The 14,843-nt window shown below is 39.4% G+C and overlaps 1 protein-coding gene across 6 annotated transcripts in view; it reads left to right on the forward strand.

Annotated features, from left to right (window-relative positions):
• PER2 (period circadian regulator 2) overlaps nt 1–14,843 on the forward strand; it is a 47,002-nt gene that overhangs the window by 29,291 nt on the left and 2,868 nt on the right. For all 6 annotated transcript variants that reach the window (XM_033068458.1, XM_033068459.1, XM_033068462.1 and 3 more), the window contains 13 exons: nt 1,773–1,879; nt 3,205–3,358; nt 3,524–3,632; nt 4,005–4,136; nt 5,314–5,410; nt 5,929–6,085; nt 6,168–6,295; nt 7,731–7,904; nt 8,163–8,423; nt 9,165–10,012; nt 11,755–11,941; nt 12,453–12,645; nt 14,206–14,356. In XM_033068458.1, coding sequence (XP_032924349.1) covers nt 1,773–1,879; nt 3,205–3,358; nt 3,524–3,632; nt 4,005–4,136; nt 5,314–5,410; nt 5,929–6,085; nt 6,168–6,295; nt 7,731–7,904; nt 8,163–8,423; nt 9,165–10,012; nt 11,755–11,941; nt 12,453–12,645; nt 14,206–14,356 — 2,698 coding nt within the window. The remainder of the gene's footprint in view (nt 1–1,772; nt 1,880–3,204; nt 3,359–3,523; nt 3,633–4,004; nt 4,137–5,313; nt 5,411–5,928; nt 6,086–6,167; nt 6,296–7,730; nt 7,905–8,162; nt 8,424–9,164; nt 10,013–11,754; nt 11,942–12,452; nt 12,646–14,205; nt 14,357–14,843) is intronic.

Here is a 14,843-nt window from a genome sequence, read left to right on the forward strand (position 1 = left end):
AAGACATTCTCAAATACAGCATTATATGAGCACAGAAGGGCTGGTTGGAAGGGTCTGCTGGAGGTCTTGGTTCCATCCTTTTGCTTGGAATGAAACCTTGCCCAGTCCTGGCTAAGGTCAGCTGTGGCCTTGTCTCAATAATGCCTGAAAACCTTCAGAGACACAGATTACACAATCTGTATGGGAACCCTCCTGTGTTGCACTGCTCTGTTAAAAACCTTTTCCTATCATTTAGCATCAGCTTTCCAGACTCTAGTCTGGGACCATTGCCTGCAGTTTTATTGTCTGGCACCATCAAGAAAATTTAACTCCATTTTTGTAACTCCTCTTTCCAGCAGTGTGGGAAGCTCCTGGATCATCTTTTAGTTTGCTTTTCATCAGAGTAGGCAAGGCCAGCTCAGTCTCACATTCTAGATCCCCAACTTTCATAAAACAGGTGGCAAAGAACAGGAACAGTGGTGTACAAAACCTTCTTATGGTGTTATTTGATGAAGCCCTGGCTGGAAGGTTTTGGAGTTGACTGAGATTTTAAAGCCCTCAGAGCAGCACAACTTTTCTCATGTGCTTTGAACTTGGCAGCGCTTCTAAATGTCAGTGTGTCAAAGTGATCTGATTTGGTATGAGTTCCATGCCAGTTTCTGCTCTGTTACTTTAGTTCATCTACAAGCTTTTAAGACTCATTATGAAACTAATTGCTTTGATAATAAGGCATTTGTTGCTATCCTCTTTCCCCTTTCAGCCCCTTTGCAGGAAGGGTGTGTTTGATGTTTTGGGGAACTGATGCAACTCCAGTGGGTTGTTGGAAGTGCAGTGTTGAAGGCATTTGCTGCATGATGCTTTTGAGTTGCTGCATGACACAGATCTCCCGTCTGGTGCACTGAGGCTGAGTTCTTCATTAAAGCTCTTCATATACTCAGATATCTCCCTGTCCCTGGGCCTTTGGCAGTGATTGGGGCTGGGGGGAAGATGTACAGCATTTTGAGTTTACCAGGTGACTTGTAGGCATCTGGCAACTGAAACATCTCTGTTTAGTGTTGACTTAGTACTTTTTTTTGGTTTTTTTGCAAAGCACATTTTCAGTGGTTAACCTTCAGGGTAAGGTGCAAAGTGGTATTTGTGAATTTTCACTCCTTTGTAAGTTATCTTTAATGCAAATGCTTGAAGTGATCAATAAAAATTATTTTGTCACATAAATTAGTTTTTCACATCACTAGACGTGATCATGGATAATGTGCAGGAATTCAGTACCACTGCTTTTAATTCTCTAGTTAATAAGCTTGCTCCCATGCACCTCCTCTGAGTTGAACTCTTCACCTGCCTGTGTGAAAGTTGTCTTGAGTGCTGGTCAGCTCCCCTGGTGTTAGTTCAGCTCTGGTAATCCTGTGATCCTTAGCCATGGCTCTCTGCCAAGGGATTGGGGTACTATTTACCTTCATGAGAGTTTTACAAGCTTAAACTTTATTAATGCTCTTTTAAAATTAGGGTAGGTATTTATCCTCTAAAGTTAGGCAGCAAAGGAAAAACAGAACTGCTGTAGCAGACTTCATGATTTGATCTAACCCCATCCCACAAACAAAGCAAGCACCCCTTGCCCTAAGCGTATGACTGTTGTTAGCTTGGCACTGCATTTCCACCAAATGAAAACTTAAAATTATTCATTCTTTTCCTAGGAAAAACAGTAAAGAAAGATTAAAATGAAGGCATTTTAAACATGAAATATACATTTATTCTGCTTGATTTTTATTGTGTTTTCTTTGTCTTTCTTTTTCCAGAGCAGTACCTCTGTTGGGATACCTACCTCAGGATTTAATAGGAACACCAGTCTTGGTGCATCTTCACCCAAATGACAGACCCTTAATGTTAGCAATTCACAAAAAAAGTAAGTAACCTCTTACTGTGGCAGAAATATAAATTTCTTTCTAGAACTTATTAATAAGAACTACAAAGACCTTAGCAAGTACTAGGAGAAAGTTAATTGTGACTTTGATTTTTTTCCACAAGTAGATCTGAATCTTTTACTGTACAACTCAATTTCTAGTGCAAATCTATGAAAATGAGAAATTACAGTAATTTCACAATTACAAGCTGCATGGACTATAAGCTGCATCTCCGGGTGTTGGCAAACATTTCGTTCTTTGTCCATACACAAGCTGCACCCAATTGTAAGCTGCTCTGTTATTCACAGGGAGGACCCGCGTGCAACAAAGTTGCCAGTTAGTAACAGAACCACGGGATTTACTGGCTCGGCTCAGGCTGTGAGGACTCGGGGCTGCTGACAGAGCCAGGTGGCCCAGCTCGGCGGGGCCGCTCGGCAGGGCCGCTTGGGGCCAGCTACCGCCGCCGCTGGACTCACTCGCCCCGGCCCGGCGCTGCGCCGCGGTGGCAGGGGGACACGGAGCCCACCGGCACCCACAGCAGCAGGAGGGGACGGGAGCCCCCCGCTTCTCCCCAGGCGGCGGGACCAGCAGGAGGGAGCCCCCCGCCTCCTCCGGGCTGCGCTGCCTGAAGGAGGGAGCTTCCCCGCCTCCCCCGCCCCGTGCTGCCGGCACTGAGCCCACTCTACCCGCTGCGAAACAGAGTAACCAATTTGTAACAGTCGCGTAAAGCCGAATTTTACTGGCAGGTGCTCGACTCGGCACCTCGGTTTGCACTTCCGGGGTTGGAAATGTCAGAAAATTATTCACATATTAGCCGCTCCTGAGTGTTAGCCGCATTTCCGGGGTGGGGCAAACTTTTAGTCAAAACTGTGCAGCTTGTGATTGTGAAATTACTGTACTCAGTTTTGTACTTTCCATGAAGCATACATATCTCTTGTAAACAAATGGACTGTAAACAATATTTTGTACATAAAGAAAATTTTCTTGAGAATAATGTGATAGAAGTTGTCATGTCTTTCATGATAGTCTTTCTTATTTCATAGAGAAGAAAATAAGAACCATTCTGGCAAAGTTTGTAAAGCTGCTTCTTCAACCTTCTTTAGCTTGTTTTATTCTAAGAGTGGTTTTCTTGACCATAGTCCAGTAAATTATAAAGATCTGCTTCTTCTGGTAGCTCCGTATTTCTAAATGTATCAATGTACCCAGTATTTGTTCCCTCAAGTGGCATCTTCCTCCATGGAGAGGAAGTACAGTTCATTGTGAAATCCTGAATTGTAGAATTGTGCAGATGTTCATCTGAAACTTCTGTTTGAATCCTTCATTGCAGTTCTTCAGTATGGAGGGCAGCCTTTTGACTATTCACCAATCAGGTTTTGCACTAGGAATGGAGATTATATCACCATGGACACCAGCTGGTCCAGTTTCATCAACCCTTGGAGTCGGAAAGTTTCGTTTATTATTGGAAGACACAAAGTTAGAACGTAAGTCAATATATTTTTGTTTTCCCTTCCCTCAGGTTTACGTAGAGATCCTTAAGATGAGGGAATAATAAGCATTAGATTCTGTGTAGGATATAGGTGGTAAATTGAAACTGTGGTCGAAACACTTGCCTTTGAAGTGAGCTGATGTATGTTTGGTTTGTGCAGGGGTCCCTTAAATGAAGATGTCTTTGCTGCTCCCAACTACACAGAGGACAGAATCCTTCACCCCAGTGTTCAGGAGATCACTGAGCAGATCTATCGGCTCTTACTGCAGGTACAGCAAGTGTTCTTACCCTGCTCGTGTCCTGCTGAAGAAAGGCTGTTTATCTTAGTGTGACGTTTTGTTCAGCTGCTTCTTCTGTACTGGAATTTTTGGCTACAATCCTGGGAATTCCTTGCACTCATGATTACCAGACAAGACTTACTGAACTGGGTGAAAGCTCCAGTTGATATCTTTTGAATTTCGTGTAGTTATGGAGTCCTCCAGGCAAACAAACAAGAAAAAAAACAAACAACCCCCAAAACCAAGCAACAAAAAACCCACCGTAAAATGAAGTCTTTTCCTGACGTGGAATTGCTGGTGTCCTGAATGGGGTGTGTTTGTGTAAACATATATTTATTTATTTTTTAAATGTTGTTTTAACAGCCTGTACACAACAGTGGATCCAGTGGCTATGGAAGTCTGGGTAGCAATGGTTCACATGAGCACTTGATGAGTGTGGCATCCTCCAGTGACAGTACAGGAAATAATAATGAAGACTCTCATAAGGATAAACCAGTAGGTTTTGAAGTTTTCTTTTTCAAGTATGTGGCACAAAACAAAGCAGTTTAAGTGGGGGTTTTTAGTTTTAATGTTCTCAAATTAGAAATAGGAGAAAGTGTAAAAAAAATGCCATCTTTTTTTTTTGTTCAATATAGAAAAATCCTTTTTTCTGAGGGAATAAACATTTCTGGGTGTAGATGAAGCCTCAGAGTACTGAAGCACAGTAATAGACATGAAAGTCAGTGTTGTAAAGAATTTAACCCTGTTCAGTGTATTTACTTAATCTAGTGTCTGTTACATATTATATGCTGTTTTTCCTTGGAAACCAGCTGGATATGTGAAAGGAGTTTCTTTTGGGAGGGGAAAACCTGTAATTACTGGTTTCCCAAATGAAAGTAAGAAGATTAAATGCAGTAATACCTGCATAACCAAGGGATAGCTTGACCCTTATCACTTTTAATGTTGCAAAAATACAGCATTTATACAGAATGAAATAAATTGAATGGAATAAAACCATCTTCTAGTTCGTGCTTCAAACTTTACTTTGTATTTAATTCTGAAAGCCAAAAATTTTCCTTGGTAAGTTTGTATTGCTTTTAGGCTAATTCTCCCAAATCTGATTTGTGCTTCTGTGATCAGACTTTGCAGACTCCTGCTCTTGCCAAGGTGGTCACTTTCCTGGCTTTCAGTTCTTAGACACTGGTGAAGTAAGCAGATGAAGTCTCAGGATTTCTTATTTAACAGGGAAACTGATGCCTGGCATTCCTTCGCTGTTTCCAAAGACAGTGAAGGCTGTTACAGTCCAGCTCTATAGCATCCTGTCAGTGCTTGGTTAGACTTCAAGTCTTTTTAACCAAGTGATAGGTTTGGTTTTTTTCTGAAGTCATCTTTGTAATGGATATTTTATATTTTCCTTTCCAAGTTATTCAAACAGATTCAACAAAATACAGAGTAATTGTTTACAAGAAACATACTTTAAAATTCTTCTCTTTCCAATTCCAAATTTTTGCGGTGGCACAATAAAATTGTATATATGCATATTTCTCTTGCAAATGATTGCAAGATGGATGTTAACTGAGGTTAGATTTAGTCTACTGAGGAGTTGCTGTGAATAATGTGTTATGTCAAAATTTTGTAGTACACCTTTTATGTCAAAATTTTGAAATAACTGTTCTTCCCAAACTGCTTTCAGGAGGTTTGTCAATATGCCCGTAAAGTCAAGAATAAAGGACAACGTATTTTCACTGACAGTAAAGCAAAACTGGACTCTAAGAAAGAGTCTTTTGCAGGTAAGACCTTAGCAGTCCACAGTCTCTTGTGCTGGTGCCTTAGATAATATGGCAGAAGGACTTTTTAATAGTTGAATTCTAATCAATGCACAAAGATAACATTTTATCAATTGAAATTATATTGTCCTGCCAGGAAAATACTGTGTTTGGCTGTATTGAATCAATAGTGGTGTAACACAGTTAAGGCATGGCCTAAAGCTGTTGTCTTGAAATAATTTAAGTGGGCACTGCAGTTGTCCTCATCCTGAGTGCATTCCAGCCCTAATGATATATATCCCCTTACAGCCATAGTTTTTATCCCCTTTGGATCCATATGTAATCTAATTAAACTTTATACCTCCAAGAACCCAGAAGGTCAGGAAAATATTTACACAATATTCGTTTTTTAGTGCGTTACAGTGGTTAATTTGTGACCTGCTAAATATGTAGAAATGAAAAACCTTTACTACTACTGCTTTTAGGGAAGTTTTTAAGAATTTAATGTCTTAATTGCTTAATAGCAGTATTGCTTTCCACAGAAAAACAGAATACTGCTGGTGGTCAGGTGAAAGGTGTAGGGGGAAAGGATACTGCAGGAACAGCTGCTCCAAAAAATGTGACTACTGAGGAACTGGCTTGGAAAGAACAACCCGTGTATTCCTATCAGCAGATCAGCTGTTTGGACAGTGTTATCAGGTGAGCAACCAGTGAGTAAATGACTCTTGACCTCTGGACATAGGACTAATATGTCTAATATTGCTAAATCATTGTATTTTAGGTACTTGGAGAGTTGTAATGTGCCTGGTACATCAAAAAGAAAATGTGAACCTTCAACAAGTGTTGCATCACTTAGTTCTGGAGTTCACGAACAAAAAGCAGCTGATAATTCTATCCAGCCATTGGGAGGTAACTCTACATCACAGCTTTTTTGTGACTGAGTTTTACTGGCAGGCAGTTGGATGCTACTTCTTTGCAGAATAATGACAAGTGTATTTTAGGCATGATCTCATAGCCCCTTTCTCAGTGTTTGATGTTGGTGATTTAACTTTTATCATTAATATCTTCCTTACAATAAAAAATACTGAATAGTTTATTGCATATCTGAACTGTAGATGCAATAAACTAATTTGTACTGTGCAAAATACAGTAGGATTTTGAGGTTCAGGACTTGAATCATAATCAAATGTAGGAAGTTTATTTCATAGTTAGATCTTGAAAGAACAATCAGCTAATAAATTGCAACAAAAATATGCATATTACATTTCTGGTAGGAAAAAAAAGGAACAAGAGAAGAAAAAATGCAGCATTTGACTGTTCTGTGTTTTGTAAGAAATTAGAACCCAATGTTCATCTACGAAAACAAAAAGATGGAGATTACTGAGGCAAGCTGTTTGAAAAGTCTGATGCAGACAGAAACATTCAGTTAATTTTTTTAGGCCTTAGATGTAGCATTTGATATGGCTCCTTGTCTGGATGGAGAGCTAAATGAAGAATGGTTAGTATAAGGATTGTGAGACTTGTAAAGAGCTGCATGCAAATGAGAGATTTGCTCATTCTACCTTGTCATTATATGAGGCTGAAGGGAGAGTGTCCAGTGGAGTTTCTCAAAAGTTAGTTGTGGGAATGATCTTGGCTATTTGATGAGCTTTGGAAAGAAGTTCTAACACAGCTTTTAGAATCAAATTAGAAGGTATCAGTAGATAAGGAGCAGAGAGTCCTACAGAAAGGATTGAAATGCTGTAATTTGGAGTCTCTGTGGTTCTGGTTGGCAGGAGATGATGTGGGTCACCAGCTCTTTGTTGCACAGATGTCTGAGATGAAGTCACTAGTCAGGAAAAAGGCGAACTTTAGATCTTTTAATATGCAGTATGGAAGTATTCCTGTGAGAGGAGGAATGTCTTAATGCAATTTTGTGAGGCACTGCTCTGACCTCTGCTGGATTACTGTGTGTAGCTTTCTGGAGAGAGAATTTTAAATAGCTGAATGTTCAAAACAAAGCTCTTAGAGTAACCAGCTAATGAAATAAATCAACACTGTGTGCTGGGAGCAACTTATTCTTGGGCTGGAAGAGGGTTGAAAAATTCTTCCAAAAGAAGAGTGAAGACCAGAAAGAGAGTAAAAGTCCTTCATTGAAAAGGTTTGGTTTGGCTGTATATGAACTTGGAGGATTGCATTTGTTGCTCCATAGTCATTCTACTCCTGGAATGTATAATGGAAAAATTTCATTTTTTTGTCTTGTCAAGCGTGGTTTGGCCTTTACTGTTTTGTAGCCCTAGCAGCATGTAACTTGAATTTGCTCTTGATTATGTTCAGTAAGCTGCAACTTTATTTCTTTTAACAGATCCTACTGTGTTGAAGGCATCTGGTAAATCAAGTGGTCCCCCAGTGGTTGGTGCTCACTTAACATCTTTGGCTTTACCTGGCAAGCCTGAAAGCGTTGTGTCTCTCACCAGTCAGTGCAGCTACAGTAGCACAATTGTTCACGTTGGAGACAAAAAAACACAACCTGAATTAGGTAGGACTTTTGCCAATATTTTTACTTCAAGATGGTGAGTGCTAGCAAGTTCAGATTTCAGATGTGAGCAGCTGATGTCTGCTTGTGACTTACATTTTCTTTACAGCCAAGATGGTCTTAGGAAATGGGATAAATATGGAAATGGAATGTGTAATCTTAAACTTGCAGCAGTATCATTACAGAATTGTAATACCTTAAAAATGCATGTACGGGGCTTTCTTTGCTTCGTCTTGAATATTTTGCCTTCTGTTCCTATAGAAATGATAGAAGATGGTCCAAGTGGAGCAGAAATCATAGATGGCCAACTTCTTGCCCCTCCATCCAGCTCTGCACACATAAATCAAGAGAAGGAACCGTTTAAAAAACTGGGACTTACAAAGGAGGTCCTTGCAGTGCATACGCAAAAAGAGGAGCAGAGCTTCTTGAATAAATTCAAAGAAATCAAGAGATTCAATATTTTTCAATCACACTGCAATTACTACTTACAAGATAAACCAAAAGGACGGCCTGCTGAACGTGGTATGGCAATAGTTTTCCCAATAAAACTTATATTTATATAGAAAGTAAATCCTTTTGGGAGAGTATTTCCAGTTTTAATTGTTTTGTCAGACCAGTGTGGACAGTGACCGTTGCTATTTTCAAAACCCACAGAAAAATTTTCTGACAAATCTTACTAGAAGATTTACAGTGGAATATTGTTCTGAGTGTCATTATTGGTGTTTTATAAACTAATATTTTGATTTTTCTGTTCTCTATAGTATTACTGTCATGCATCTACTTTCAAGGGACAAAAAAACTTGCTTTAGGATGTTTGCTTTACTGTATCTGTGCTTATATTCCCTTGCTTTTCTTTTCCTTCTGTCTTGCCATCTGTCTTTTGTTCAGATTTGTGCTTTGGTTTTCAGCTCCTTTGTTTTCCAGTTTTCTCCATTCCACTGTTGTGTAATTGGTGAGACAATCTGATAATTGTCTGGTTGCCTTTAAGGTAATAATGTGATCAGCAGGATGGAAATGGCAGAGACTAGCAGTAATAGTGGGATTGTCTTGTTTATTAGGCCTAGGAGCTCTGGGTGGCTTTTTCAGAAGTGCTTGATGTGATCTGTCTTTGTTCTCATTTTGGTCTTGACTTGGAACAGAAGTTAGACACTGCTAAGCATTTATTTTTTCAGATTTTTATCTTTATTTTTTTAATTTAAATGGTCACACAGGTCCTGTATAGCTATATTTTTATAACCTTTCTTACAACTTTTCCTTTTTCAGGTGGCCGGGGACAAAGAAACGCCACTTCTGGAATGGATCAGCCTTGGAAGAAAAGTGGAAAGAACAGGAAATCAAAGCGCATTAAACCACAGGAATCTTCAGACAGCACAACTTCTGGAGCTAAATTCCCCCATCGGTTCCCCCTCCAAGGTTTAAATGCTACAGCTTGGTCACCATCAGAGACTTCCCAAGCTAGCTACTCAGCAGTGTCCTTCCCCACTGTCATGCCTGCATATTCCCTTCCTGTTTTTCCAGCAGCAGGGACAGTGCCACCGGCTCCTGAAACTTCACTCTCCGGTTTTAATCACTTGCCAGACTCTGGAAACACTTGCCCTATGCAGCCACCCCAGTTCTCTGCACCCTTCATGACCCCCATGGTGGCTCTTGTGCTCCCCAACTACATGTACCCAGAGATGAACAATAACTTGCCTCCAACGCTTTACCCCAGCCAGCCCAACTTCTCTGCCCATCCTGCCTTCTCCTCACAGACAGTGTTCCCAGCACAGCCCCCCTTTGGCACAGCCAGCCCCTTCCCACAGCAGGCATTTTTCCCAGCACAGCCATTCCAGTACAACCCCCCAGCAGAGACTGAGAAGGCTCCAGTGGCAGAGCCACGCAATGACCCCTCCCGTTCCTGCACTCCACAGTCGCCGGGGCCTCAGGACCAGGCTTCACCACCTCTGTTCCAGTCCAGGTGCAGCTCTCCTCTGAATCTTCTACAGCTGGAAGAAACCACAAAAACTGCAGAGAGTGGAGCTCCTGCGGGTTTACATGGAGCTTTGGGTGAGGAAGGAGCCATAAGCCAGATCAGGACAGCGGATAATGGCAGTGGGAAGGAATCCTTGCCTGTAAGTGTGGATCATAGCCCCCTTCTCCTGGCTCTGCTGCATCATTTTCAATCCTTTCACTTCCAGGACCTATTTGTTAGCGATAGACAGAAGTTATATCATGCCAGGAGCTGGACTCACAACTGTAGTTGGTAAATTCAAACTTCAGCAAACTGAATAAAACAGGAAGTCCAAGCAGAATAGTCTCAACCTTTAAAATTAAATCTACCTCATGATTCTTTAAAAGTTACACTAGGAAGCTTAGAAATATATCCTGAAAGAGTTTTGTTCCATTTTGTTGAAGAAAATAAGAATATGGATAAACTCATTGAAAACTACTGAAATAAACTGTAAAATAATGTGGGCACTTTATTTTTAGCAAAAACTTTTGTGCTAGTGAGCTTGTGTGCATGGGAAGAACAATGTGTAAGTGGTCTGAAAGAAGCTGATTTAAATTAAAATCACATCTGTGTTTACAAGCAAACAACCAAAGTAAATGAAGAATTCATAGTTTCTTGCAGGCCATAACTTTATTTTGTTTGTTGCACTAAAACTGTGCTGAACTATTTGGTAACTTCAAGGGTTTTTTTTATTTGCTGGCTCATTTCAATTTGATAAATCAGTCTAACAAATAACTTGAGATGGAGTAATATGTCTGTAAAGGTTTCCATGGTAGAAATATATAAACTATTGTTTGTACTTCCTAAAGGCACCATAAAGTATTGTTATAAGTGCTGATGGGATGGAGCTGCATCCTATATACCTTTTTGGCTGCCTCTTTCCATTATTCAGGAATGTGTTCAGGGTAAAGTCAGTTCTTTCCATTATTACATGTTTTGCTAAGTTCTGTCAGCCTTAATTTCTAATATTTATTCTTCAAACTGATTTGGAGTCAAACTGATTTGCAGTCAAGTTTTGATTAAGTTAAAAATTAGTGTAGTTAATGCTCCTTCCCTCAAAATAAACAAATAAGTGATCTTGCTGGGAAGCACCTGGGAACATTTTCTCACTACTCTCAGTACTACTCTTCCTTCTCATCTCAAGGAGATGGAACAGTGAGGGATGTTGATGCAAATCCTTTGATGTGGATGATAGTAGGAGCAATTGCTATTATGTTGTGAGTGGCTTGGGTAAAATCTGACTTGTCAGGACAGTAGGTGCTCTCCAAAGTGAACAGGAAATAAGTTTCTTACTTTCTCATGAAACTAGTATTATTATTAATTTTTTGAAGAGAAATTCAATTTGTCTTACTGAAAGACCCCCTGTCTGCTTGTCAGTCAACTTCATTATTCCTTGGCATATGTTTTTGGTGACTGTCTTTGAATAATTATGTAAACATTAGCATATGAAGTGAAATGGGTTTATTACTAATGATTTATATGATTAGTAATACAGCTATTACATTTAGTAATAGATGTATAATAAATAAATCCCATCTCATGTGCCCTCCTCAGAACAGTTGATCCCATCCTCTGTCTCCTGTAGTTTGGAATGTGGGAGCTTTTTTGTCTAAGAGGGATGTTGAGCTCATTTTGTAAGATGGTCTGGGGTTAAAGTTCATGTTGATGTGTAAGTATAGAGGAGTGCTGACAACTTTGTAGCTTTTTATTTAAATGGACACTGCAAAACTGTGAACTGTTTATTACCCTGAAGCATAATTTGAGAATTTATTTATTTAAAGTAACAAAGCTGACGGTTAGTAATAAAGAGCTTTGATTTTTGGTGTTTGGTTTTTTAATTTTATTTTTTCTCCTTATCACTAGGCTGAATCTCCAATGGATGCTCAAAACAGCGATGAACTCTCCATGTCCAGTGTCCTCCTTGACATTTTACTGCAAGAGGGTGCATGTTCTGGCACTGGCTCAGCCTCTTCAGGGAGTGGTGTGTCTGCAGCTGCTGAGTCCCTGGGCTCTGGGTCCAATGGCTGTGGCATGTCAGGGAGCAGAACAGGTAACTCAGGCAGCCAGAACCCTCCTGGCATTGCAGAAGAGTTTGAGGTATTGCAGACACCATGAACAGCAAGTGAAAAGCTTTGTCTTTACTCCTCACTACATAGTTTATGCTTGATTTCTTTCTTACAGCATTACACAAACTTTTTTCTAGTGTGCTTGATTTACAGAATAGAACCTTTTCTAAGTGTGTGTAAAACAGGCATTAAGATACTATGCAGGCATAGAGGAATAATAAAAAGTCCATACTCCTTCATGTTCTTTTAAAGCTTTGAAATTAAAGTGAGCTGATTATTCTGTTGAAATTTAATGGAAACTTTACTTAGGAATTTTAGTTTTTAATAGATTAATGCGTGGAAGGATGGAATTACCCTATGTTTAAAAGAAAGAAGTGGAATAGTGGTTGTATTTATACATTCAGTTCTCTTCAATCTTCTATACACTCAAAAACTTTCCATGTATAATCTATGTATTGAACAATTTGTAATGAAATGTTAAATCTCTCTTTACAGGTAGCAGTGAAACTAGTCACACCAGCAAATACTTTGGGAGCATTGATTCCTCAGAGAATCACCATAAAACCAAAATGAAGACAGAAATGGAAGAAAGTGAGCACTTCATCAAATATGTGCTTCAGGATCCCATCTGGCTGCTGATGGCTAACACAGATGACACAGTGATGATGACTTACCAGATTCCCTCACGGTAATTCAAGTGGCACAACCCTTCACACATTGTGTTTAGGGAAGCAGAATGTACAGGAAGAAAGATGTATAGGAGGCCCCATCTCAGCAGAAATAAACTGGTTTTAATGTTTAACTCAGTGTCAAGAAAAAAATCTTGCTTCCTTTGTATGTTTTGTATATTACACAAGAACTTCTCAAGAAGGAAAAATTATTTAATTAGGCTTAGCTGAATTTTTAGGTCAGTTTCCTGAGTTGAAATGAACTGTGTGTATTCTTTGGAAGCTGTTCCATAATTAGTGATTTGTAACTACTTGTGCAGAAATCCCTGGTGAATGTGCTTAGATCTAGGCATGGTCTGGCCTGGAAGTTCTCCAGTCCTTGGCTGTTGTCCTTGAGATGCCACATCCAGTGGAATACTGCTCTTGGACTTGTGGATTTATATTCTGAGTTGTTAACTTCTATATGTTCATTCTTCTTCATGAATTAGGACAAGGATCTAGAAGGTAAAAATCGTAAGGTTTCCAATAAAATACACTTTTCTTAGAAAATAAAAAGCTCACTGTCTCAGTTGCAAAGAGCAGGTATAGGGGAAGAAGGGGTGACAAGTCTGTGGATTATTTTTTCGACCTACTTGTTTATATTTCTTGGGAGCAGTGAATGGTGTTTTGAGAAGAATAGGAGGTTTCAGTAAAGACAAACCTTTGAAAAGGAAGGTAAACAAGCTTTCAGAATACAGAAGCAGAGGCATAATGGGGAAAGTAAAGAGTCCATTGTAAGAACTTTGGGGGTTTTTTTCCTAGTTTTAAAAATACTTTGACATTTCTCAGTTTTTGTAGTCTGAAATGTTGACAGCCATAGGTGGGAATTCCAGCAGCCCATAAAAGCAGCAAAGCCTGCTAAAGAACAGGATATTTTGGTAAGAAGAGTCAAGCTCATTGTCAGAGTGTGATGCCCAAGAAGTGAAGTGTAAACCTGTTCTTAGGTACCCTGTAAGGAATAGAAATTATTTCGTGTTTCTCTGAACTTGCTTTCTATTGTCATCTTTTATAAAGGGATACAGCTCATAAATCTTGCTGTGGGGATGGGGTTTTGTAAGTTCCTGAATGGAGGTGTAGGGCATTTGGAGGAGTAGGGAATTTTGGCTGCTGAAATAGAGCTGTGTTCTAAATGTGTCCTTCTTGGTGACCTTTTGTAAGCACATCTTACTACTCCTGCTTTATCTCCTGTGCATTGAGTCTCTGCTTTGGGTTGTCCTCCCACTGAAGGGGATCTTGGAACTGCAGCAGCAGCAGAGGGAAACTGGAGTTTTGCTGGTTTCACTGGTGATGCTGCCTGAATGGCTCTAAGAACTGTTCTCAGTGTTGGGATTTGAAAACATAGTGAGCCAGCAGAGATGTCTGCAAATGCAGAGACCAGCTGGAGTAATCACATCTCATTTTCTTCCAATATAAGATTTCTAAGCATAATGTTCTAGAACAAAAATAGTCTTTAAAAATGTTAGTATTTGACTGTGTAACCTCACATAGGCATGAGGCCCAGAAACTGCTGAAGCTCAATTTCTAAACACATTTTATTTTAGGGATTTGGAAACAGTTTTAAAAGAAGATAAGCAGAAATTAAAGCAAATGCAGAAACTACAGCCAAAATTTACAGAAGAACAAAAAAGAGAGCTTATTGAAGTTCATCCATGGATCCAGCAAGGTGGACTGCCAAAAACTGTTGCTAATTCTGTAAGTTTAATGGATTAATTAGTTTTGCATGTATAATAGGGCTTAAATTATTAGCTGCCTATGTTAGATTCTTCCTTTCCTGTTCCTTTGAAAGCTTGGTCAGTTATGCATAGGAAAGAAGCAGAAATTCATACTTCCATCTGGTGGTTTCTACCTTGATTCAATTTAGCATAAATCTTCTTTCCAATGGAGGAAATTGAAGTGCTGGTGAATACAGTATAAGAAATTTCCTTTCTCTTTTTGTTTGCAATGCTTTAGCAACACTGCAGAAACTTCATAAAAATCTCTATGTGCAGAAATGGATGCCCATTGTTTTCAGAGTACAAAATGAATGGCAATATACTGATCGTTTTTTCTGTCAGACTTCTCACTCAGGATTATTATTCCTCTAAGTAGTTAAATGGCTTGAAAGAAAAAAAAAATAAAAACCCCAACAAAACAAAGGATCCATGCAATTTAATTTGTTGTCTATGTATTTTACTCATTC

Source organism: Catharus ustulatus, chromosome 10 (genome assembly GCF_009819885.2).
Source record: "Catharus ustulatus isolate bCatUst1 chromosome 10, bCatUst1.pri.v2, whole genome shotgun sequence".
Classification (NCBI taxonomy): domain Eukaryota; kingdom Metazoa; phylum Chordata; class Aves; order Passeriformes; family Turdidae; genus Catharus; species Catharus ustulatus.